Source organism: Polistes dominula, unplaced genomic scaffold (assembly GCF_049000335.1).
Source record: "Polistes dominula isolate Pdom_NZ unplaced genomic scaffold, Pdom_raw_medaka contig_23, whole genome shotgun sequence".
Classification (NCBI taxonomy): Eukaryota; Metazoa; Arthropoda; class Insecta; order Hymenoptera; family Vespidae; genus Polistes; species Polistes dominula.
This window is the reverse complement of record NW_028300963.1, coordinates 2,100,600-2,125,890: the sequence shown is the minus strand read 5'-3', so window position 1 is coordinate 2,125,890 and position 25,291 is coordinate 2,100,600. Positions and strand designations below refer to the sequence as shown.

The 25,291-nt window shown below is 33.7% G+C and overlaps 1 protein-coding gene and 1 long non-coding RNA gene across 4 annotated transcripts in view; one reads left to right on the top strand and one right to left on the bottom strand.

The window, feature by feature from the left end:
- Positions 1-25,291, bottom strand: part of ftz-f1 (ftz transcription factor 1) — a 45,251-nt gene that overhangs the window by 4,923 nt on the left and 15,037 nt on the right. For 2 of the 3 annotated variants that reach the window (XM_015318733.2, XM_089172572.1), the window contains one exon: positions 6,969-7,643. In XM_015318733.2, coding sequence (XP_015174219.1) covers positions 6,969-7,643 — 675 coding nt within the window. Of the gene's footprint in view, positions 1-6,968; positions 10,320-25,291 lie in introns of those variants that run through there. The other variant, XM_089172571.1, reaches the window with a different exon arrangement.
- LOC107065236 (uncharacterized) lies at positions 10,367-13,403 on the top strand. Its single transcript, XR_001475585.2, has 2 exons — positions 10,367-11,319; positions 12,994-13,403. It is a non-coding gene; the product is annotated as an uncharacterized LOC107065236 (long non-coding RNA).

Genomic DNA, 25,291 nt, shown 5'->3' with positions numbered 1-25,291 from the left:
TTTTATTTTTATTTTTGTTGTTGTTGTTGTATTATCGATAATAGGAAAGTTTACAACTTGCTTTTTTCTTTTTGTTTTTTTTTCTTTTTTCTTTTGAATATTTCAAACAAATTTATTTTTTACACGAACACGAGTGAGAGAAAGATCACACAGATTTGTTTCGTTTCAACATATTTGATTATTTCCGATTTGTGCACACGGAAATATGTTACGTAATTCATGGGAGTGTAACGTTAACCGGAAAAGTTTGATTATCAGTCCATAGCGGATCCTCTCGCACTTCTTTTCTTCTCTCGCGATAAAATGCTTGTTCGAAATAACTAAAACGATACATTGAGGAATATCCAATTGTTAAAAAAAAAAAAAAAAAAAAAAAATGTAACCTACAACATTTACCACATCCATATCTAATCTAAATGCAATTTTCTTTCTAATGATCGTGTGTTAATAAAAGAAGATTACAATGAGATTTGTTTTAGATTTATCAACAATATCTACGATGGGTTAGATCTTAAAAGAATGAAGATGAAGAAGAAGATGATGAAGATGATGAAGAAGAAGAAGAAGCAAGAAACCTTGTAGAAATTTTATGAAGTTCAGAAGAAAGTGAAAGGAAGTAAATACATTAGAAGAAATATTTTTTAATTGGATTAAAACTAATTGTTTGTTTCTTTTCAGTTTGGTCTAACAGAAGATGACGATGAAGATGAAGAAGAAGAAGAAGATGAAGAAAATGAAAAAGAAGAAGCAAGAAATCTCGAAGAAAGTGAAAGGAAGTAAATGCATTTGCAAACGTACTTTTTTAAATCGAATAAAAACTAATTAGTATTTGTTTCTTTTCAGTTTGGTCTAATATAAAGATGACGATGAAGAAGAAGAAGAAGAAGAAGCAAGAAACCTTGTTGAAATTTAGAAAGTTCAGAAGAAAGTGAAAGGAAGTAAATACATTAGAAGAATTATTTTTTAATTGGATTAAAACTAATTGTTTGTTTCTTTTCAGTTTGGTCTAACAGAAGATGACGATGAAGATGAAGAAGAAAAAGAAGCAGCGAGAAACCGAAAGGAAAATTTCCACTGGTCCCACATCTAAATACCAAATGTCCCATGAAGAAAAAACAACAAATGACAAGAAGTCTTGATCACCTGATCAACAAACTAATATACTATTGATCAAATCTGATAAAAATCATAATTTAATTGACTTGATTTAATTGAAACATTCAACAAGATTGTGTGTGTGTGTGTGTTAAGAAACAAGAAGATAAAACAAGATCAAGAAAGAAATACAAAAATTGTAGCTACCTTTATACCATTGACACAAACATTTTATTTCATCGAGAGTAAGACAAAATATGAAACAAATTCGTAAGAGAAATATTAAATGTAAAAAAGATGTAAAAGAAAAGAAGAGGAGAGACTTCAGGAGGGGGCTGAGCTGAGCTGAACTGAGGAGGAGGCTTCACTCAACGAGAAATATTACACAATCTGTGTGTACTGTGTGTGTAACTCTCTGTGTATGCTGTGTGCCGCCTCAACAACCTTTCTCCCTCACCTCTCCGGAACTTAACGAGAAGGTAGGAGTTGAACAGGCAAGCAAGCAAGCAAGCAAGCAAGCAAGTAAGCAAGCAAACAACTTAGCAAGCAAGTAAGCAAGCAACCTAGCTGGCTAGCAAGCAAGCAAGCTGGCTTGCTGGCTGGCTGGTTGGCAGCACACTGGCATCAAGCAAGCAGGTATAACACACCACGTCTTTCAACACGACACGACAATTATGAAATTCGTGAGTCCCTAAATGGAGACACGTCTGAAAGCCGTTTTGCACGTTTGTCTCTTCTTGTTGTTCTCCCTTACCCCTCTTATAATACTCTTAAGACACATTCATTGTATTGTATCTTCTTCTTCTTCTTCTTCATTTTATTGCTTTTTTATTTTCTAACATTAATTGATAGAATTTAGGAATCAATAAATACTAAAACGTGAGAGAAATAAAAGAGAACAAAAAAAGAGAGAAATGTGAAAAAGAAATATTGAAAGATTTAGCCACGTGGCAAACAGATGTGTGACATCAGTTTGTATTTCTGTGTGTTTTTTTTTCTCTCTCTATTAGGATTCATTTTGAAAACAAAAGATTTTCTATTTGGAAATTGTTATCTTATATTTTATCAACATTATGAAAATACTTTTAGGATGTTGCTTCTTTTTTCTTGAAAAGAAATACAAAAAAAAGGAAAAAGGTATACACGTTTGTTGTATTCCATGTGATGAAGAATAACGTTACGGTTGTTAATTTTGTAAGTAATAAGTTTATAGAGGGATCTTCTTCCCTTTTAAGAGAAATTTTGTTAGAGTTTGGTATTTGTGTGTGTGTGGATGTGTGTGTGTGTGCGTTACGGTGAAATAATAATCGTTTGTTCTCGTCCAATAGAAATTGAGAGAACAAAAGGTAACGATGAAAGACTTTTGCCCCGTGGGCATAAACCTGGAACGAAATGTCTTTACCTCGAATTTCCAGACGCGACACTTGCGCAAAGTTTCTCTCTCTTTCTCTCTTTCTCTTTTTCTTTTTCTCTCTTTCTCTTGGGTTTGGTCTTAAGACTTTTTAACACTATTTTCATATATTTTCAACTCTCGTCTGACTAATAAACGTGTTACTACTTAAATCAAGGAGTTCAACTTATGATTAGGAAATGAATTTTTTTGTATAACATGAAAACAAATTTGAAAATGAAAAACATTCTCATTCGTCGAGTATTCATTTTAAAACGAAAATTAATTATTATAATTATTATTATTATTAATTCGAAATATTTAATTAGATATATATGATATTTATAAATGAATATAATTATAAAATAATAAAAAATAAATAAAAATAGTATGGAGATGATGAAAATGAAAAATATTCTTATTCGTCGAGTATTAATTTAAAAGAAAAATTAACTGTTATAATTATAATTATAATTAACTGGAAATATTTCATTAAATAATGTATTATTTAGAAATGAATAAAATTATAAAATAATTCCAAAAAAAAAGAAATAAAAATAGTATCGAAATGATATTTGATTCGAAGAATAATTGAGTGTAATATGACGAGATATTTGATAAGAAAATTCTTCTAAAATAATTATTAGTCAATTGAATATCTATTTTAATATTTAATAATATTATTGTGTTATATTAATATGAATGTAAAAAAAAGAAGTCCTTAAATTAATATAAATAATTATTCTAATTTTATAATTACTCATTGACGTAATAATCGATTAACATATTTAAATAATTTCTAACCGTATTATCGTTTAATTTATATAGCCATTATTCTAACAGTCTTTTACCAGTAATCAAACTAAAGCTGATAAAAATTTACACATTTAGTATTATATAGTTAGGAGGGGACCTTGGTCAACAATGCGTACCCATTTTATTTAGTTGCATATTCATAAGAAATGTCATTTCTACGATATGAATTGGAATTATATTTCTAATTTTATCTTTATTTTATTATTATTATTTTATTTTTTGTTTTTTTTTTTAAACGAATCAAGAAGAGGTGGATGATACTTTTTTGACTTTTTAAATGTAAACCAATCGAACAACTTTCAATGCAAAAGTTTTTTCTTTATTTTATTTTTATCTTTTTTTTTTTTTTTTTTAAAGAAACGTAATTGAACAAATAATTGTTTGAACAAAACAAAATCTGATATTCGTTTTTAAATTGAAATTTTCGTATGCACATTGAGAAGGAGAAGGAGAAAGAAGTAATATGCCAAAAATTTGATTGTCAAAAATATTACCGATATTTTATTTAATATAATCAAAGATTATTGTCGATTTTCCAAAGAAAAATAAAGTATTGTGGGATATGTGAGTTTAAGAAATCGTTAAGATCGATATATTGACGATGTCGTTATCGATTGTCAACTAATATTTGTTATTTGTCTTTACGATAAAAACGATTTTTAAAGCTTTCATTTATTAAACGTAATTATAAAAAGAAAGAAAAAAAAGAAAGAAAAAGAAAAAGAATGGAAGAAAAAAATCGATGCTTCAAATGAGGGTTGTTAGTTTCGCGAATAATTTCATTAAAAAAAAAAAATATATATATATATATATATAAACAAATACCCCCTGTAAATTTTTATATCTTTCTATTTAAATTACTAATATACTTCAATGTAAAAAAAAAAAGTAAAAGAAAAGAAAGGTTAGAAGAAAAATGGAAGAAAAATCGATGCTTCAAACGAGGGTAGTTAGTTTCGCGAATAATTTTATTTAAAATTAAACAAAAAATATAAACAAATTGTTTTTTTAAATTTTCATATCTTTCTATTTAAATTACTGATACTCCAATGTAAAAAAAAAAGTAAAAGAAAAGAAAGGATAGAAGAAAAATGGAAGAAAAATTGATGCTTCAAACGAGGGTAGTTAGTTTCGCGAATAATTTCGTTTAAAATTAAAAACAAAAAATATAAACAAATTGATTTTTTAAATTTTCATATCTTTCTATTTAAATTACTGATACTCCAATGTATAAAAAAAAAAAAAGTAAAAGAAAAGAAAGGATAGAAGAAAAATGGAAGAATAATCGGTGCTTCAAACGAGGGTTGGTTGTTAGTTTCGCGAATAATTTCATTTAAAATTAAACAAAAAAACAAATTGTCTCTCTAAATTTTTATTCCTTTCTATTTAAATTACTGATATACCAATATAAAAAAAAAAAAAAAAAAAAATAATTCACGTTATCGATAAACAAAATTAATTCCCGTTGGATGAATTCAAAATGAATGAAAAAAAAAGAGCACGTGCCTGGTGATTTTTCTTTTTATCAATGTTATGGAAAATAAAAATGTTACAAACATGCGTACACACACATACACACACAGCCACCAACAGACACACGCAGACAAACCAGAGAACAAACAGAGAGAGAGAGAGAGAGAGAGAGAGAGAGAGAGAGAGAGAGAGACCTGCCTGGGTAGAATTTGAACGAAATTTTTCTTCAGTTATTTTCTTAGTTATTTTCTTAGTTATTTTCTTAGTTAGCCTAGAACTGTTTCCAAACGTTCGCAAGCAAGCAAGTAAGCAAGCAAGACATTCTGGAAACTTTCCGCGTTAGGCAATGCCAATTTCCATTGGTAGAAACGCCACCGTGGAAAAGACACGCGTCGTGCAAAGGCGGCAAATTACGACAGCAAACCTTCTTTCGAGATTCGCTTAATCGTTGGGCCTTCGGGGGCCTAGACCTAGTTATATTTATATTATACACTGGCCGTGCACAACCTAAACTCTATGTTTTTTTTTTCTTTTTATCTCTAGTTCTACTTATTTTTTTTCTTTTGCATACGAATGAATTTTACACAACGTTACAATGCGACACACACGCGTCATTTTATCGAAATTAAAGATCATAGTAAAAATAAAAAAATTAACATTTTTTTTTTTTTTTTTAAAGAATGGACAATGGTGAATACGAAAAAAAATTGTTAATAAAAAATTCCTTTTAAAATTAGTAACCCCAAAATATTATATTAATACCTATTAGTAATAGTTAGTACCCATAATATATGTATTATATAGAGTATAATTATAATTATATTATATTATATAGTATAATATATATATTATACTATTAGTAGTAGTTAGTATGTTTATATATAATAGTTTATATATTATATATATTATGGGTGCTAACTATATATATAGTACTAATATATATTACTCTACTACTACTAATATTATAATATAAATATTTATATATATATATTTAATATATTATATAACATATATGTATATATATTATAGAGTAAATAAATAATAAATGAAAGTGACTATAATTTACAATTTTACTTTTTGAAAAGCAAATGAGGGGTAGTACGCTGTTTTTAATAGAAACAAAAATATATGCATATGCATATATATATGTATTCCATTGTCCATTATTTATCGTATGTAATAAGGTTAAGTTCGACACAACAAGGATGCATTTGTATATTGTATCGTATTATATCGTATAACTGTGCATCATAAATGTGTTAATCGATAAAATATGATCGAAGTTCGTTTTCGAAAGAGAATCAAAAATGGCGGTGTGACTTTAACGTGACGAATTCATCGATCACTCGAGTATTCCCGTAAAAATGGCCTCCTGCCGATTCTTATGTGTGTGTAAAAGGGAACATAATAGAAATTAGAAAGCTAGAAAATTAAACGTGTTCAATGCAATTTTACGATTCCCAAAAGAGGATATTGTCAGATTAAACAAAAAATATATACAAAAGTCATTTGTTAATTAAGTTTCTTGTTTTTTTTTTTTTTAACGTAGAGTTCCATTTTTAAAGTCTTTTTTTTTTGGTACAACGCGAATTGGATCAAAGGTTTTAAGAGTAAAATTAATGATAAATAAATACGCATAAATTTTTTCTGACACCGAGCAAAGCAATACGCGCGTTTTTTTTTTTTTATATCTGCCGTACACAATTGTGCAATATCTTCTTTTCGCGCCACTATTCTGTCAACTACCAACAACCACAACCACCCACATTTGCAACGCGTTATTTTCTTTTTTCTTTTTCTCTCCTTCGGAATTTTCGTAATATGTCTCGTATACGAGTGACGTTATATTTATTTCGTTAGAGCATCCGCAAAAGTTAGAGTACGACCCTAATCTATACGCCCTCATCATCATTGTTTTTTTTTTCTGTTCTCTGTGCAACGCGACGAACGTAAATTGTAAGATTTAAGTAAAAGAGAAAGTTCGTCGAAACTTGACTCAAAAAAAAAAATCAAATCAATCCAATTGACGTATGTAAGAGAAGAACAAAAATATGACATAAGTTGACATATAGCAAATACTTATAATAAGTAAAAGAACGCGTGTTGGTTTAAAGAAATGAAGAAATAGAAAAGATAACAACGAACTTTCTCTTGAATGTAATAGAAGAAGAACGGTCCTGAAAACGAAACTCACCCTCAAGCTTCATGCCGACTTCGATACACTTTTGGAAGCGACAGTAGGGACACCGCTTCCTCTGGGTTTTGTCAATGTGACAGGATCTTTCGGCGACGCACGTATAGACTTTCTTGTTTTGGACGGTGCGTTTGAAGAAACCCTTGCAAGATTCACACGTGAGTAATCCGTAGTGATATCCGGAGACCTTATCGCCACAGACCGGGCAGAGTTCCTCGATAACGATGTCCTTGGTGTCGGGAAAATCAGAGGGGCATGGTAGGGAGCCAGTCACGATTCCGACCCCGACCTGGGCCAAGCTGGGATGACAGAGGGTACCGGCGTGAACGGCAGCAACGTTGCCGCTACTAGCCGAGGTCCCAGTAGTCGCGTTGCTGCCAGTGGGTCCAGGTCCAGTACTGCCGGGACCGTTGCCTCCACCAGCACTGCTAGCCGAGTTTGCGGTACTAACACCGTAACCACTGGTTCCTCCACCGGCACCGGCACCACTACTACCACCACTACCACTACCACCACCGGCACTACCTTCGAGAACGGACGAGCTACCGGCACTTGGCACGTTGTTGTTATTGTTGTTGCTGCTGTTGGTGTTGTTGTTGTTGTTGGTAGTGGTAGTATTACCGTTGGTATTGCCGTTGCCCCCAGGTCCAGCTCCGTTGCTACTTCCACCAGTCCCTGTTGGCGAGAACAGACACGTGTATACCTTCTTGTTGCCGCAAAGCCCACTCTCAAGGGCGGATGACGTGCCGCCAACGCCACCAACGCCACCACCACCGCCACCGCCACCGTTACCGACCCCGACCCCGACCCCGATCGCGCCACCGCCACCACCCCCGCTACCGCCACTCCCGTTCCCGTTCCCGTTCCCACCACCACCACCACCGCCACCTCCTCCTCCCCCGCTACCTCCTCCTCCACCCCCTGTCGGCGAGAACAGACAAGCGTAAACCTTCTTGCTATTGCACGGCGAATTATTGCGTTTAAAAAAACCCTTGCAGGATTCACAAGTGAGAACACCGTATTGATATCCCGCCATCTTATCACCGCACATTGGACATCGCTCCTCGAGAGCGGTCCCATAAAAGTAAGCTGCATCAAATCCGGAGATGCCACCACCACCTTGAGATTGCGCTTGACTATGACTTGATTGCAATTGTTGCGATTGTTGTTGCGAATGCGACTGCGCTTGTTGTTGTTGTTGTTGCTGCTGTTGTTGTTGATGATGTTGCTGATGTTGTTGCTGATGTTGTTGCTGCTGTTGATGTTGCTGTTGTTGCTGCTGTTGATGGTGATGACACATCGTAGATGGTGGACTCTGAACGCAATTTCCATAAGGCGAGGAACTGTATTGAGCTTGCGGCTGAGGTTGTTGTTGCTGTTGCTGTTGCGGTTGGCCAGCGCTAGTCGCACTTGGGGGACTGCCCTGAGGACTTAGATGGAACGGTGACATATTCAGGGACATCAAACCCGGATGTTGATCCATCTCCAATAACATATCACCCTTGCGCAAGGACCTCACGGAATAATGTTTTCGCGTATCGGCGCATATAGGTAAGATATAGGAGGTGACCGTGATCTTTAGGAAAAACGGTCAAAGTTAGGGGAGGTGGACGATGCTCGTGAACGTTTTATTCGCAATTCTTCAAACAGGACGATAAAGTTGATGATTGACGACAATGACGGTGGTGTAACGACGACGATGACGACAACAGGGTTTGCGGATATCAAAGAAAAAAAGAAATACACTTGGTCCCCCCCTTGTTCTCTTTCTTTCCTTTTTTTTTTCTTTTTCTAACGACGATCAAGTCGATAATTATCAATCACCGAGTAGTCACGTTATTTTTGCGCGGCACAGCTTCACTCAAAAAATCATCGGGCATCGTGTGAGAGTTTGTTTCAACAAAAAGACTGAACTACGTCCGAAACATCGCCGTAGTTGTAATATAATGTAACGATGACCAGAGAACAATCAACCACGACGAGTTAGAATGAATCTCTTCGTAGCTTTTTAAATGAACACCAACCAGGTAGCGTGTAGCAGCACAAAAAAACGAAAGGAAGCACCAGAGCACTATATATATCACACTATCAAAGATATTTATTTTTCCCGTTGATTATGAGGAACGGGGAAAGTACACCCAAAACAAACTACTACCACCACCACCACCAAACATCCAATGCTACCCACTAGCAGCACGTAGAAAGCACCACCAAAAAAAATATATATATATATATATATAATTTTCCTTCGTTCTTTTTTTGTATGCTTTCGATAATATCTATATATATATATATTCTGTTTTCTCTAAATATTTGTTTTCTTTCTCCGTCTTCTCACTGTAATCCAATAGAGATATATCTCGTGCGAGGAACGCGCGCGTATCGAAGATGAGGTAAGAAGAAAGGGAGGTGGCGGTCGTCGGTATCGCGGCACGTGTGTGCGTTTCGAGCAATAGTACAATTTTTTTGCACCCCTTATCACTACTGGAGAAACTTTGTTTCAAAGAAAAAAGTACTCAAACTAATAGCAATTACTATTAGTAATTATCACCCCAATTCTACCGAAATAGTTTTAAACAGTATTTCAGAAATCAAACTTTTGCGGCACTCGTTTACGGGGATGAATTGATAAACATTTGCGCGAGACACAGATTAAACGATCAAACTGAATAAAACACACGATATAAGAGAGACAGAATGAATAAAAGAGAAATAATAGATTTAAAATAAAAATAAAAACTTGACAAAGGTATTTATATGTAAGTAAAAGAATATAAGAAAAGGCGCGGTAGGCGAAAAAGAAGGAAGGAAGGATCCGAGTGTACCGGACGCGTACGACTTTTCAGTTCGGCTATCTGCGTGCGACTAGAGTTGTCTTCTCGCCTCGTTGCTTTCCCGAAGGGCTTGCTCTCCCCTCCCCACCCCTCCCTTCCCTTCCCTTCTTTACTACTGCCACCGTTGCCGTCGCCCTACCGTCGTCGACACCAGAGTAGGTAGGTAGGTACAGTAGAGTAGGTAGAAGACATACACGAGTAGAGTCAAGAAAGAGAGAAAGAGAGAGAGAGAGAAACAGAGAGAGAGAGAGAGAGAGAGAGAGGAGAGTAAAAGAGAAGAGAAGAGAAGAGAAAGAAAAACAGAGAGAGAGAGAGAGAACCGTCTAAGTGCGGGGAGAGTGCCGGGCCGCAGCACCGCACCGTACCGCGCCGTACCGTACCGCACCGCACTGCACAGTGCCGGTATACGCGTCACGTATATATCGTTGGCCAACGCGACAAGGAGCGGACACGATTATCGCACTCGCGATGTATTTCTCTCTTTTTCTCTTTCTCTCCCTCTTTCTCTCTCTCTCAGTCTCTCTCTTACCCTCTGCTTTTTGTGTATAGCCACTGATAAGGATAGGAGTTTCCCCGAATGATAATGTTTGTGGCTGGTGTGACACCACAAACAGAAATATAGGATGGTGCTGGAGAATGAGTAGGCGGAGGAGGAGGAGGATGATGATACAGAAGGATATGAAGGATGGAGAACGGGAGAATTACCTATCGAAGGTGTAAAAGAATAATAAGGTAGAACAGGGAGCAGCACACACTTATTTAATTTAGGTACGCGCGCGCAATGGAATGGACGGATGACTCTTTACACACAGTAGTAACGGGTCGCGCACTATGTGTATGTCAGACTCCTTTGGCGTTTCGGTAGGTACAGAGAAGAGAACGCGCGCGTGTCCCTTTACCGACGAGCGGGACGGTGAGCGAATACGAACGAGCAAGACGGAGAATACATCGAGTCGAATAGTAGTAGACAGGGACAGAGAGAACAGAAAGAAAGAAAGACAGAGAGATAGCAAGAGAACAAGAGAGAGAGAGAGAAGGGGCTGGGAGAGGAGTGAAGGAGGAGGGAGTAATGGTGAGGAGGAGTAGAAGGAAAGAAGGGAGGCACGTCGTCGTATATCCAACACAGCGCACGGCATAAGTGAAAGTGATTCAGCAGCAGCAGCAGCGCATGCCACCGCGCGCGCGGCCAGGTGCCCGCCACCACCACCATCACCACCACCACCTCCTCCATTTACCATCACCATCCTACCTTCTCCACCTCCATCACCACCACCACTACTTTTTAACTGCTGCTGCTGCCGCCGCTGTGTCGGAATGGTGGTACCTCAGTACTCGTAGTACTGGCCCGGTGCTGCTGCTGCTGTTGCTGTTAATGCTGCCAGTGGTGGGAGGAGACAACGGTGGGCGAGACAACGGGGAAGGAAGGACGGAGGATTGGTGCGATCGAAGGGGGAGGAACACCACCACCGCTTAGCTTAGCCATTCCACAAGAGGGGATGACCTACTTACGGAACCAGGTCTATATCGGCGGCAAAAGAATTGTCCACTCTCTAACCTACCGGTTCGCTCGCTCTTGCCCCTTTTCGCTCTGCGCCCTTGCGTCTCTTTTTCTTTATCTCCTTTTTGCTATTACACTACTACTACTACTACTACTACTACTACTACTATTACTATTACTACTATTACTACTATTACTATTACTACTATTACTGATACTACTATTACTACTATTATTTGATACCTTCCGACACGTATATCACCACCCAAAACGTATACGTACAAAATTATACAGCAGCAGTAAAGACATACAGACAGACACGTTACCCGATCATTTTTTGAAGTAATTCTTTTGCATTCATGATCATTATATCCTAATGGCGTGTTTGGAAACCTTTAAATATGCGTGGCATTGAAGGATAGACATAATTTCTTATAAATAAGCAATGAATTTGTAGAAAGGAATAATACCAATCAAAAAACTACTCAAAGAAGAAGAAGGGTATGCTTATTTTTTTGGGCAAGATAAAACAAAAGAGGTAGGAATGGAGAGAGAGATCAAGCGCAAGAGAACAAGCTTTAAAGAGACAGTAAAGATAGAGTCGGGAATGAAAAAAGCAAAAGCAAAGCATGTAGTAAAGAGAGAAAGAGAGAGAGAGAGAGAGAGAAGTAAGGGACGACGAGTGTGTAAACGGGCTCGAAGCAAGGCGCGCGTGGTAGGTTGCGAGACAACGGGCCGGGGCTGGGTCAACAGCAACGCCGTTGGCACTCCCCGACAGAGCCAGTGGCTCTCAGTGTGTGCGTATACGTGGTAGATGTACGAGGCAAAGGAGGTGGGGGAGACCCACTGACCCAGTTCGCTAAGAACATGACGCAGCCGCGACTCGTTCGCTCGCTCGCTCGCTTGCTCGCCTGCTTGCTCATTCGCTCTCCCTCTCGTTTCTCCTCTTCTCTCCTCTCCTCTTCGTCCACCTCATTCCCTCCCCCTCGGACCCTCTCAGCACTATATTCCCTCTCTGCGGCGCTCTCGCTCACGTATACATGCCGTAAGCAAGCACACGCACGCCGTCACTGACGCCCACCATCGCATCTAACTCGCGCATACTACATCAACTCTCTCGTTGCGTTGCTATTTCTCTATCTCTCTCTTTCTCTCTTTCTTTATTTGTATGTGGACACGCGTTTCTCTCTCTCTCCTCCTCGCAATTAGTGTGCCATGCCGCCCTCCTTTCTCGCCCTTCCTTCCTTCCTTCTTTCCTTCCTTCCTTGCTTTCTTCGTTTCTTCCTTTTCAACCCTTCCAAGATGGTTCTTGCAATTTAGCCATTTTGTCTTCTTCTATCCCTTTATTTATTTCGATTAAGTTGGGATCGTCGTTCCTCTTATGCCGCATAATACTGCACGCAATGTATACACATGTACACCTATTTATTACTCGTCATCCATGAATGCACGCGCAAGTGCGTGTCGTCATCCCTGTTGTTTGTTGGTCGCGTGTCCGAATACACACTAGAAATGTGTTTTCGTTAAAGAACGTAGAAGTCTCGAGAGTTTATCAGAAAATAGATTAAGATCGATATAGAATTGTTATTTGTTTTTAGAGAAGTATCTGAAATAAATGAATCCTTATCGATCGATTAATCGAAAGAATGAAAATAAGAGTAATCAACAGTAATGGTTGGAATCCTTTGTTCAGAGAGCAGAACGCGAAAGAATACAATATACCTGGACTGGGGATTTTATTTTTGACCGTGGGTTTCTTCTTACAAGACGATGGATATTTAGCGCAGGTAAAAAAGCACCGGCGAAAAAATGGCGACCGATTGGCGGTGGCGGTAGTGGCGCTGCTTACTGATTGTGAACGAGCCCACCAACGTGGGGGAGGGGTTTCGAGACGAAAACGAAAGGAGAATACGATCGGAACGTACGAAAGGGACGACGACGACGGAAGAAGGAACGAAAGAAAGTGAAAGCCATGACCCAGAAACGCAAAGCATCGACGACGAAGGCTCTTCGTCGTCGCGTTGTCGTATTTTATATCGTTGCCTTTCAGAAAACAGAATCTCATTCGAATTGATCGAGAATAAAAGCTAAGCTAAAGAACGATTGATTTATTCAATTCTTGTATATCTTTCTCACCCATTTGAAACAACAAATACGACGATTATTCGAAAATGTACACTCCAATAAGTCCTACTACTACTACTACTACTACTACTATTACTACTTTTTCTTCTGGTCTAAGAAGTATGACGAATAACGATCAATAAAAAAAATCAAAGACACAAAGTCCCGCGTTGTTCGATCCATACTTTGGCCAGTTATATATATTTTTCTTTTTTTTAACAACACACATAAGCGATAGACGCCGGTATTCCGCGCTACTGGCCGACAACGATGATACGCTCGCAGAAACTCGCGATAACGACATATATACATATATATATATACAAGTATGTCCGATATATACATGACATGAACAGCATGAGCTCGTAAAACTACCAACGAACACTTCTTGCCCGTATGGACAGAAATTATGCGAACATTATCGGAATTACTCTATTTCTGGGTCGATTAGTATTTTACCTATTCTCATCCTACCAACTTTAACACATATCTTTCCACCATCTTGTTTATTACTTAACCAACTATAAAATAACATTTCATTCCTAAACAAATTTTTATCATCCCTTAAAAAAAGTATCCTCATTTTCAACCCTCCCTGAACAAATTCTGTTAAATCGTAAAAGCATCATTTCCCTCATTCCTTTTTATTTTATTTTATTTTTTCGAGAGGTACATAGGTGTAATATCTATAACTTGTAATATTCAACGTTAAAGTATAAAAGCCGTGGTCTCCCCCTTACCCCCGTAATACTCGACGATCCTCCCCTTGCCTGCCCCCACCCTGTTGCCATCACCACACGCCACCCTCCCGTCGTCATCGTCGTCTTCGTTGCTCACCCCCCACCCCCACCCCCTCTTTCTCTCTTCCAACAGCGCGTCTCGCTGTGTGAAGTGTGCCAAGGCCTACCCCACTCTGTAATCCCATTTTCGAAACTAAAAGTAAAATCTAACTCATTGTACGATTACACGTACTTTCTGTGTTGCTGTGATATATATATATATATATATATATATATATAAAATAATGTTTGTATATGTATAATATATATATTATAATAATAATAATAATAATAATATATATATAGATATAGATATAGATTTTCGTATTAACGAGAGTATATTATACTTAAATATTTCAAAAGTCTTGCAAATTTTATTTCTTACTTTATTCTATAAACATAATAGTCTAATGATTTCATAGTCAAAGGTATTTCTCTTATAATGTTAGTCAATTGAGAAACTGTTGCGTTAAAATTTGAAAATGAAATGGTAACGATATGTAAGGGGAGAACTGTATAATAATTGTAATAACACCATTCCTAGTTTCTACCAAATTAAGGATTAAACAGAATTTTTATTTTAAGATAAAACTATTTTTTTCTTGGCATTAATCATACAACAATCTAACCTTCAAATCATTATCATATTTATTTTTCCCTAACACTTTGATAGATATATAACAACAATAATATAATATATAATTTGGAATGTATATTATTAAATTATATAATATATTATAAATATATAATATATTATACAATATAAATATAATATTATAATATGACAGATATAAATATAGAAAGAGAGAGAATTATAAATTATAATATAATATAATAATATAAAATAAATTATAATATTATAAAAATATATAATATAATAATATTATAATATTATAATATATATATAATATATATTTTTATTTTTATAATATTATAATTTATTTTATATTATTATATTATATTTTAATATAATATTAGTCAATTGAGAAACTATTGCGTTAAAATGTAAAAATGAAAGTTATTATATTACAATTAAACATAATATAATATAATATAATATAAAATAAAATAAAATGAAATAATATAATTTATTTTATATTATTTATATTATAATTAATTTATATTTTTACAATATTACAAAATATAAATACAATATAACAATATCATAGATACAGATATAGAAAGAAAGAAACCATCATTTCTACAAATAAGAAGAAGAAGAAGAAGAAAAAGGGACAGAAAAAAAAATTAAAAAAAAAAAAAAAAAGAAAAAAAAGAAACCTACTAATATTAAATGTAAACAAAATAAAACTGTATAATATATTTCGTGTTACGTTAAGAAACCTATTAAGAGTTTTCGAAACTCTCATAGCATACGTCACAGGTAAAAATATAACTGACTTTTAAATAAAACTGTAGTAGAAAAAGAGTAGCGAGGGACTACTTACAAAGGGGGAGGTGAAGGAGGTGTGGTATCAGTGAAAAAAAAAATAAAAAAAAAAAAAAAAAAAAAAAAGAGAGAGAAAAAGAGAGAGAGAGAGAGAGAGAGAGAGAGAGAGATTGAATCAGAAAAGAGAAAAACATGTAGGACAGTACCATCCAGAAAACGTAAAGTGCCGTTTTACAGGTCAGTTCGCGCGTCCTTGACACAGATACCCACATCGCGAGTTTCATCGATGTATATATATATATATATATGTGTGTGTGTGTGTGTATCTTTCTGCGTTACATATTCTACTTCGTTGCAATACGTCGTGTATTATGCATGTATGTATCTTATTATATATATATGTATGTGTTACCTATAACGAAGACGACGACAACTACTATGATGATGATGATAATGATGATGATGATGGTGATGATATCCCTATATATATATGCATACATATATACATATATATATATATAATTGTAAAAAGAGTGAGTGAGAAAGATTATTCTACAGATGTGGATGCTGTATCATATTATATACAAGAGTCAAGTATTCAAATGTTTGACTAGACGATGATGCAGTTGTTAAGTATACGATTATAATGCATCCAATATTTTACATTTTCCATCATTCGTCAATCTCCATGGGGTATGCATTTTTAGAAATATTTTATGGAAAGGAAAAAAACAAATAAAAGGAAAAGGAAAAAGAGAAAATCTCCAGGGTGGTACGTTGAAAAAGAGAAGAAGAAGAATAAGAAGAGAAAAAATATGTATAACTGAATGAACAAAAAATGTGTAAGGAAGATGTGCCTTAAATTTACGTGAATAATAGTTTTTTTATTTTTTTTATTTTTATTTTTATTATTTTTTTTTTTTTTTTTATATCATCTCCTTTCACGTCATAAGTTTGCTTCTTTTTTTTTTCTTGACAATTCAAAAGAATTAAATAAATACATAAAAAAAAAAAAAACAAGTCTCTTTTTATTATTCGAACGAGAGAAAATTTTTATTCTCTTTTTTTTTTTCTCTCTCTGTGTAAGATGTCTTACAAGAAAGAAAGAGAGAGAGAGAGAGAGAGAGAGAGAGAGAGACATTTTCATTGAACGAAATGAAGACTCGTAAATAATGACAATTGTAAATATTGAAAAATACTGTAAAGGTATCGTATATTGATGTCAGAAATTCATCATTTCATCATGGGTGGTATTTCTATTCTACTGTAAAGGCTGCTCGTGTGCCTAGGATCATTCATTCATTCATTCTCTTTCTTCTTCGAACGTATCGAATTGACGAAAACTTTAATAATAATAATAAAAAAAAAAAAAAAAAAAAAAAAAAAAAAAAAAGAAATAAAAAAAGTTACAGACGTTCAACAAATTTTCTCTTCCATTGTAAAAGAGAAAACTACTTAAATTGTGTTGTCCAATGTCTGTTAATGTTATTCCTTTTTTTTATTTTTTTTATTTTCCTTTTCATCTTCATACCCAATTTTTTTTTCCCCTCTCATTTCTTTCTGTATATCCTGGAGAAAAAAAATGGGGATGAAACAAGTATTATGATTCTTTTGAAACGTTAAAATAATCCACACTCTTTGAAATATATATATATATATATATAAATGTATAAAATAAAAAAAAAAAGGATAATGCTTGTGAGTGTAGTATAAACCCTTTTCATTTTTCTTTTCTTATTTTTTTTTTTTTTTTTTTTTTTTAATATTTACAGAAAAAATCAACCCCAAATAAAATATTGTAAGTTTGACGATGGTAGCAATAAATGGAAGATATTTTCTTTAAAGAGGAGTAACTTGCCAAGTGAAAATATTTGTATATTAATTTGAATAATATATAGTTTTGTTATTTAAATAATAATAATAATAATTATAATTATTATTATTATATATACTATTATATATATATTATTATATAATTGTTTATATAGAATTTATATAATAAAATTATTTATATAATAATATTAATTATATTAATATAAATATAGACACGTTAAAATTTGTATATTAGTTAAAAAAATATAGTTTTGTTATTTCATTAATAATAATACTAATATATATTATTATTATATTATTATATTCTATATATATATAATAATAATTATATAATAATATTAATTATATTAATATAAACATAAACACGTTAAAATTTCTATATTAATTAAAATAATATAGTCTTGTTACTTAATTAATAATAATAATAATAATAATAATAATAATAATAATAATAATAATAATAATAATAATAATAATAATATTATTATTAACTAAAATTTCTATATTAATTAAAATAATGTACTTTGAATATTTAATTTATTATAATAGTAATATATAATAGCAATATATATTATTAACTAAAATTTCTATATTAATTAAAATAATATACTTTTAATATTTAATTAATAATAATAATAATAATAATAATATTGTATAATATAAATTGAAAAATATTTCTTAAATAATTAAACGTTTCAAATGAATAACTCGTAAATTGACAAATATTGATATAATAACGAATTTCTTCTAAATCGTTTTACTTTGAAATTCAAAATTTAATGCTTGTTTATAAACAGAATACATTTGTACAATTATTATTATGATGATAATGATGATGATTATTATTATTATTATTATTAATTCGTATAAAGTTTCATTGTATTTTCGATTATTTCGTTAAAATTCGTTAAATCATAATACAAACACGTAATAAAAGTAATAACAATTTCAAAATACATACATTTTAATGGATGAAATTTCGGTAACCACTTAGATAACCACCAAAGCCAATAATTAAACATCATTGAAGAATTAACCACCAAACTTTATCGAATATATTTCTTTCTGTATTTATCTCGTTACGAACAAAATTTACAACGTCTTTAATAATAAAAAAAAAAAAAAAAAAACAACAACAACAACAATGTTTTTTTTCAGATATCCGATTATAAAAATAATGAAAAATAACTTGACAAATGTGAAGAGTAAAAATTTGTTTGTATCAATCAATCAATCGATCAATCAATCGATCGATCGATTAAATTTTATTTTCTCTTCAATTTGTTTGTTTTATTCAAAACTGAACAATCTTCTTAAGATTATCAAGGTTGAAAGAAAAGTAAAGCTTCCTTCGTTCGGTATCTCATATTAAACGGGATGGAACTCAAGGTCGGAAAGCAAATCAGCTAAGACGTGTGTGTGTCTTCGACAGGTAAGGCCAATAATAATAATCGTTGGCTGCTTGGGTAATAAATGCTAATTTATGATAGAAATAATTCCGGTGCAGAAAGATAAAAAAAGATTAAAAAGAAAAAAGAGTGAGACAGTATGCATTTATTTCTTCTATTTCAATGTACGAGTCTAAGAAAAATTCAATCAATGCACGAGTGTATTAACAAAAATTTAATCAATGCACGAGTCTTTAGAAAAATTCAGTCAATGCACGAATTTATGAAAAAAAATTATTTCAATTTACGAGAAATTACGAGAGCTACGAAGAAATTCGTCCAATGCACGAGGAGCCTACGAAAAGTTCCGTCCAATGTTCATTGATCATTGACGAATTTCTTCGTAGCTCATCGAACTTTTTTGAAAATTTAATTTTGAATAATAATCGATGTCATTTTAATTTGAAAATATTTTTTTATAATATATATATATATATATATATATATATATTTTTATTTATTTATTTATTTATATTATATATTTAATAATAATAATTATTATTATTATTTATTGTAAATATTATTTATTAATTTAATTATTATTTTTTTAATTTAATTAATTTAATATAATTTTATTAAATTAAAATAAAATTATTATTAAATAATAATATAATTTTTTGAACAACATAATTTAATATACTATTAAATATTATATTTTTAATAACCTAATTAATTTAATTTAATATATTATTAAATTATTATATTTTTAATAACCTATCAACATAATAAAAATTTATTATTATATATTTAGTATTATATATATATATATAAACTGTTACAGTTGTTACACCATACGGTTGAGGTGATTCGACAGTGAAAGTCTTTCACTGTTACATGTGAATTTCTTCCTAAAGTAAGAGTAAGAGTAAGAGTAAGAGTAAGAGAAAGACCTACACATCTACACGTATCAAAAGCACGTGTATTGGTTACATACATACATATATATATATCTTTCTCTTTCTTTTTACTTTTAAAGCCGGTTGTGAGGTCTGCCTGCTTGCCTGCCTGGCCGACACAACACACGTCACGCGCGGAAAGTGGCTCATCCGCTTTTACTTTCCACCGGCAGCTTTCATTAGCAATGGTACTAGTTACGCCCGTTACGTTAAGCGATTACGAGATGGAGATACGAACGTGAGCTGGTCTCTCCAGTTGTTGCTGTAAGCGTGACTCGTGTAACACTTGAGAGACTTTTTTTCCATCTCTTTCTTATTCTATCATGAAACATAGACACACACATTCACACATATATACTAGGGGGGCCCTTTCTCTATTTATTCCTTCTTCTCACTTTCCTTTATTTGCTATCTTTTCTTGGTCAATATTTATGTATGTATGTATGTATGTATGTATGTGTGTTACATCGTAGGATGATGATGATGATGTACACGAACTTGGCCGTTTGATGAAATAATGAAATTACGCTAGACCATGCTGTCCAGCACACGGTTGCTGTCCGTCCATGTGTCCGTCCATCCCACTCGCTTAACAAGATTTACGATCTAATAATATGTAACATTTTCTGGGTCACTTGCGTGAAAACGATCGCAATAGTAATCATCACCCTCTAACAATTTTGGGTGACGATGATATTTAGTAGGGAAAATATATGATGAATAAGAGGAAACATTAATAACAACGGAAACAAGTAACATCAATATAACTATCAGTAGTAGTTGTAGTTGTAGTAGTAGGACAGGAGGAGTATTATAATGAAGAAAGACTAGCCTAGGGATTGGATTCAGGTCAAGTTGAAGAGTTCAAAGTGCTGTTGGTGTATAAAAGACGATGGTCAGGATGAGGTCAGTCGCGTAGTTGTTGTTGTTGGTTCGTTTATAGCTCATCCTATGATGATGATGATGACGACGACGACGATGATGATGACGACGATGAGAACAGGCATCGATCATTATTGTAACCAATAACGATAGGCTGCTTGTCTCTTCATCGTTGATGCGAAAGAAAGGTGTAATATACGTGACACCTAATACGGGAGCAAGAACGACGACAAAGACGACGATGACGAGAATTAAGATTGTCCTATAGCATAAGGGGATGTATGGTAAAAACAAATACAAAGAAAGACAAATAAAAAGAGGGAACAACTATTATGACGTCCCTGAAACTTTCGTCGGTTTAATCGTATGATTAATAAACGCTTTATCAAAGGTGATAACGCCGATGATAACGATATGTAGGTCAGTTTGATATAAGTGACCTGATTTCTTTCTCTCTCTCTCTCTCTCTCTCTTTCTCACTGACTGACTGACTTTACGATATACGTTAGGAAGTTACGAGCTCGAGCACAGCACTCTTTCATTTTTACCAGACAAGCTGCCTAAGTGCTGTCCAACCATCATCATACTCTTTTCTTTATTTTTCTTAACATATATACTCGAAATATTAACGCTGATCTAAAAATATGAACTTGGAAAATTACTCAACAACAAGTCATTATTATCAATGATAAATTAGTCTACAACGTCAATTAACATTCCCCAGACCTATAATCCATTAATTAATATGATCCCTTATCAATAACCGCAAGATTCCAATTATAAGATATCGTTTAAATTGAATTACTTCGGTTGTTGAGACGATTCTAACAGAAGATAGGGTGGTGGTCATCGACGAATGTGTTGAAAGCTTTCGAGTAGGGATTAAAGGGATATAGTTGTTGTGTGTTGTATGTACGAATAGAAGGAGGAAGGTGCACGACGTTGGTTGGTTGTTGTGTGCGCTCACTCGCGCTGGAGTAAAGTCTCTCAGTTTTCTCGTTGACCCAGTTACCCAGTACACTTGACCGCACTTCGCGCACTCTCCCTCTCTCCCCCACCCTCTCTGTGCTGCTCGTCGACTCCATTCGCTTTAGCACGGATCCCCAATCCCCACCCCAACCCCTGCTAAACCTCAGCCTTCCCTCCTCTACCCTTTCTCAAAGCCCCTCACACACGATCACCGGCGTCGCGGCGACCATCAAGTCGTAGTTTGTACCCGGCGTCATTCGCTCATGGCGCCCTCTACATTACCGTCGCCATTTTTTATTCTTTCGAATGATATCAAACCTCACAACCCTTTTCTTATTTTTCTTCCTCTTCTTCTTCTTCTTCTTCTTTACTGAAGATACTAAAAATAATATTACAGTGTTGCAGCACGTACTTTCTTCGAAATCCTTTTCGCATTTCGTCATTCAAAGATTTGACTTTTGTTAATAATTTTAATTTTATTTCTATCTTAATTATATATTCCTTTATTTTATTATATTTTCTCTTCCCTGGAAGAAAAAAAAAAAAAAAAGAACCATCACGCGCAAAGTTTTTAAAGTCCCTTTACGAAACTCAGCGCAATTTTGCGCAAGCGAAACACAACAAGGGGAAAAGCCAAAGGCGCATCGCTTCGTATGTGTACTAGACCGGAATTCCGCTTACGTAGGGAACTTGCTTGTTATTTTTTTCCTTTTTGTTTTTTTTTTATCCTTATTCTTCTCTCTCCAGCAAATCGAGACTTTTATTCGGAACTATAGTACAATAATAATACATTTTTGTATAAATGTATTATTTCTTTTTACAAGCACATTTCAAGATTAATGTTAGGTGAACAAAAAGGTTCGACAAAGATGATGATTTATTAGTCAGGATTAAAGTTATAAAAATCATCAATTGAATTAGTTCAGAACAAGAAAAAAAAAAAAGAGGGAAGAAGACAAAAAGTTAGAAAACGAAAGGGAGATGAAAGTTGAGTGAAATCGGTTCATTCCTGAATAGGATGGGGGGGAGGGAGGGAGGGAGGAAAGGGATCATCGAGTTGAAAGTTCGGATAGGTAAGCAAGCAGGTAGCAAGCTGCGAATTGACGAATAAGTGCTGCAAGCAAGCAAAGCAAAAGCAAAGCAAGCAGCAAGCCGTGAGTAGTTAGTTAGTCGGCGTTACACCGATGTAGCCTTGAGCCTATTCCACGCACGAAAGCCCCCGCCGCATGCCTGGCTGCATGCTGCACTCTTCGTGCCGTCCTGAGCTTCCAGAGCAACGTACAAGTGAAAAAAACGAAAGAACGCACGGCGGAACGTTGGGGAGAAAAAAAGGAAAAAAAAAGAAAAAAGAAAAATAACTCAAAGAATCGAAGCTTATTTTTGTCAAGTAAAAAACCCACCCCACTTCACCCCACCTCACCACAGTTCTATCTCATCCCTCAAAATACCGTGTCCGTGTATCCATTATTTTTCTTATTTGGGTCAATCGTAATAACGGGGAAGAAGAAGAAGAAGAAGAAGAAGAAGACCGATTAACCCCTTCCCTTTTCCCATCCCTTTCTTTCCTTATTTTTTGTTGATTATTTTTGTATTTTTTTTTTTTTTGTGACACGATAGACCCCGTTATATATTATCGTACGGTCGATAAACTTAGACTGAAAGATGGGCAATGTAAACCTGCTCCCGATTTAGAGCCGAGCCCTTTTTACACGAAGCCAACTAGGCCATGCACGAAGGATGGACGAGGACGTGGAAAAATATCAAATTTGTTGACGTGCATCGAGAAGCATGATTGATATTTGAACTTTTACTTTTTATAATTTAAGAACGAAGGAACGTGAAAGAGAAAGAACAAGAGAGAGAGAGAGAGAGAGAGATGAACAACTTGTGTTGGTGTTTGAAAATGTTATAATAAATAGAACGATTATTTTTAAAACAATTCTATATACATGTATACACACATGTATGTATGTATGTATATAAATATTTCAATTGTATTAATCTAAATGAACTCACGTGATGTCTCGTGAATTGCACGAGACATTGGGTTACTCTAACTATGAGTATCATGATGATGATGATAATGATGATGATGATTATTATTCTAAAATTAAAATGAAACATTAGAAATACGAAGTGAGTAATACTAAAGGATAAAAAAAAAAAAAAAAGAAACAAGGTGGGTGTAATAGTTAGTTGAGTATTTCACAAAGTTTAATCGCCGTCCATAAATTTATCGCGTTCCTATCGTGAGAATCGCGGCGTTCCTCGGGGCGCGTACCTGTGGCTCGCAGCGTAAAAGCGGAATCTGGGCCGATATAAATAGGCTGACACGCTGCGAAATAACAGGTAGCCTTAAATGCCGAACTTACACGAAATACTAAGAAGTATGCGATCTACTAGAGAATTATTCCTAGTATGTTAAAGACTTTGTTGTTTTTGGTTGTAGAATTTTTTGGAAGAATTTAATCGTTTATAACAGTGATTCCTAAAGTGGGTGTGTGTCACCGTCCCCCATGTTGTGATGGATGCTGCAGAGATTTAGGGAGACGGTGATGGCCACAGGTGCCAATAAAAGTACTTTCATAATTTTCAAGTTTAATGTTTCTTTTTTTATATTTTTAAATTTATTATAATAATAATATTATAATATAAATTATATATCAATATAATATAATAATATAAATTTATATAAATATATATTATAATATAAATTATATATTAATATAATATAATAATATATAAATATATAATAATAAAAATTATATATTATTATAATATAAATATAATTATAAATATATATAAATAAAATAAATTATATAAATAAAATAATAATATAAATATTATTATAATATAAATGTATTTATAAATATACACCCTTCTTTACTTCTTGCATTAGAACCGAGATATTCTAAGATTACAATCATCAAATTAAGAGTAAGTAATAAATAAATAAATAAATAAATAAATAAATAAATAAATAAATAAATAAATACAATGTATGTGTTATTTAATTATTGCCAAATTGGCACAGTTTTAAATATTTCAATACGATGATTGATGCCACCGCGGTAGTAGTAGGATTTTCTTTTGCTTGCTTGCTTGCATACACGCACACACACACACCTATATAAATATAAATACGTATCAATATGCATATATGTGTGTATGTGTATGTGTGTATACAAGGAACACGTACGATAATAAACGCGCGAGTTTCGAGAGTTTCTCGAGATAGCAAGTTCCGCTCCGTTGCTGCCGAGCACCAGCACCAGCACCAGCACCACAGCACCGGCACCAGCAACACCAACTCTGGTTCTCGCTTAACAGGGGGGTAAAGAGAGAGAGAGAGAGAGAAAAAAAGCATATGGGTGCAAAACCTTTGCTCGGCGTGCCTGTTCACGTTGTCCTGATTCCGTCATGCGCTTAATTCGCATGGCGTACATACACTCGGACGTATTTTTGACAAAGAAAACGACAAAAGGGAAAGTATCATTATCATTATTATTATTATTATTATTATTATTATTATTATTATTATTATTATTATTATTATTGTTATATTGTCATCGTTCTTAATAGGATATTTTCTGTATGTCATGTAATCACATCTTTTAATAACAATCATCATGTTCATTAATATTACGATGACGTAACTTGAAGTGAAGAT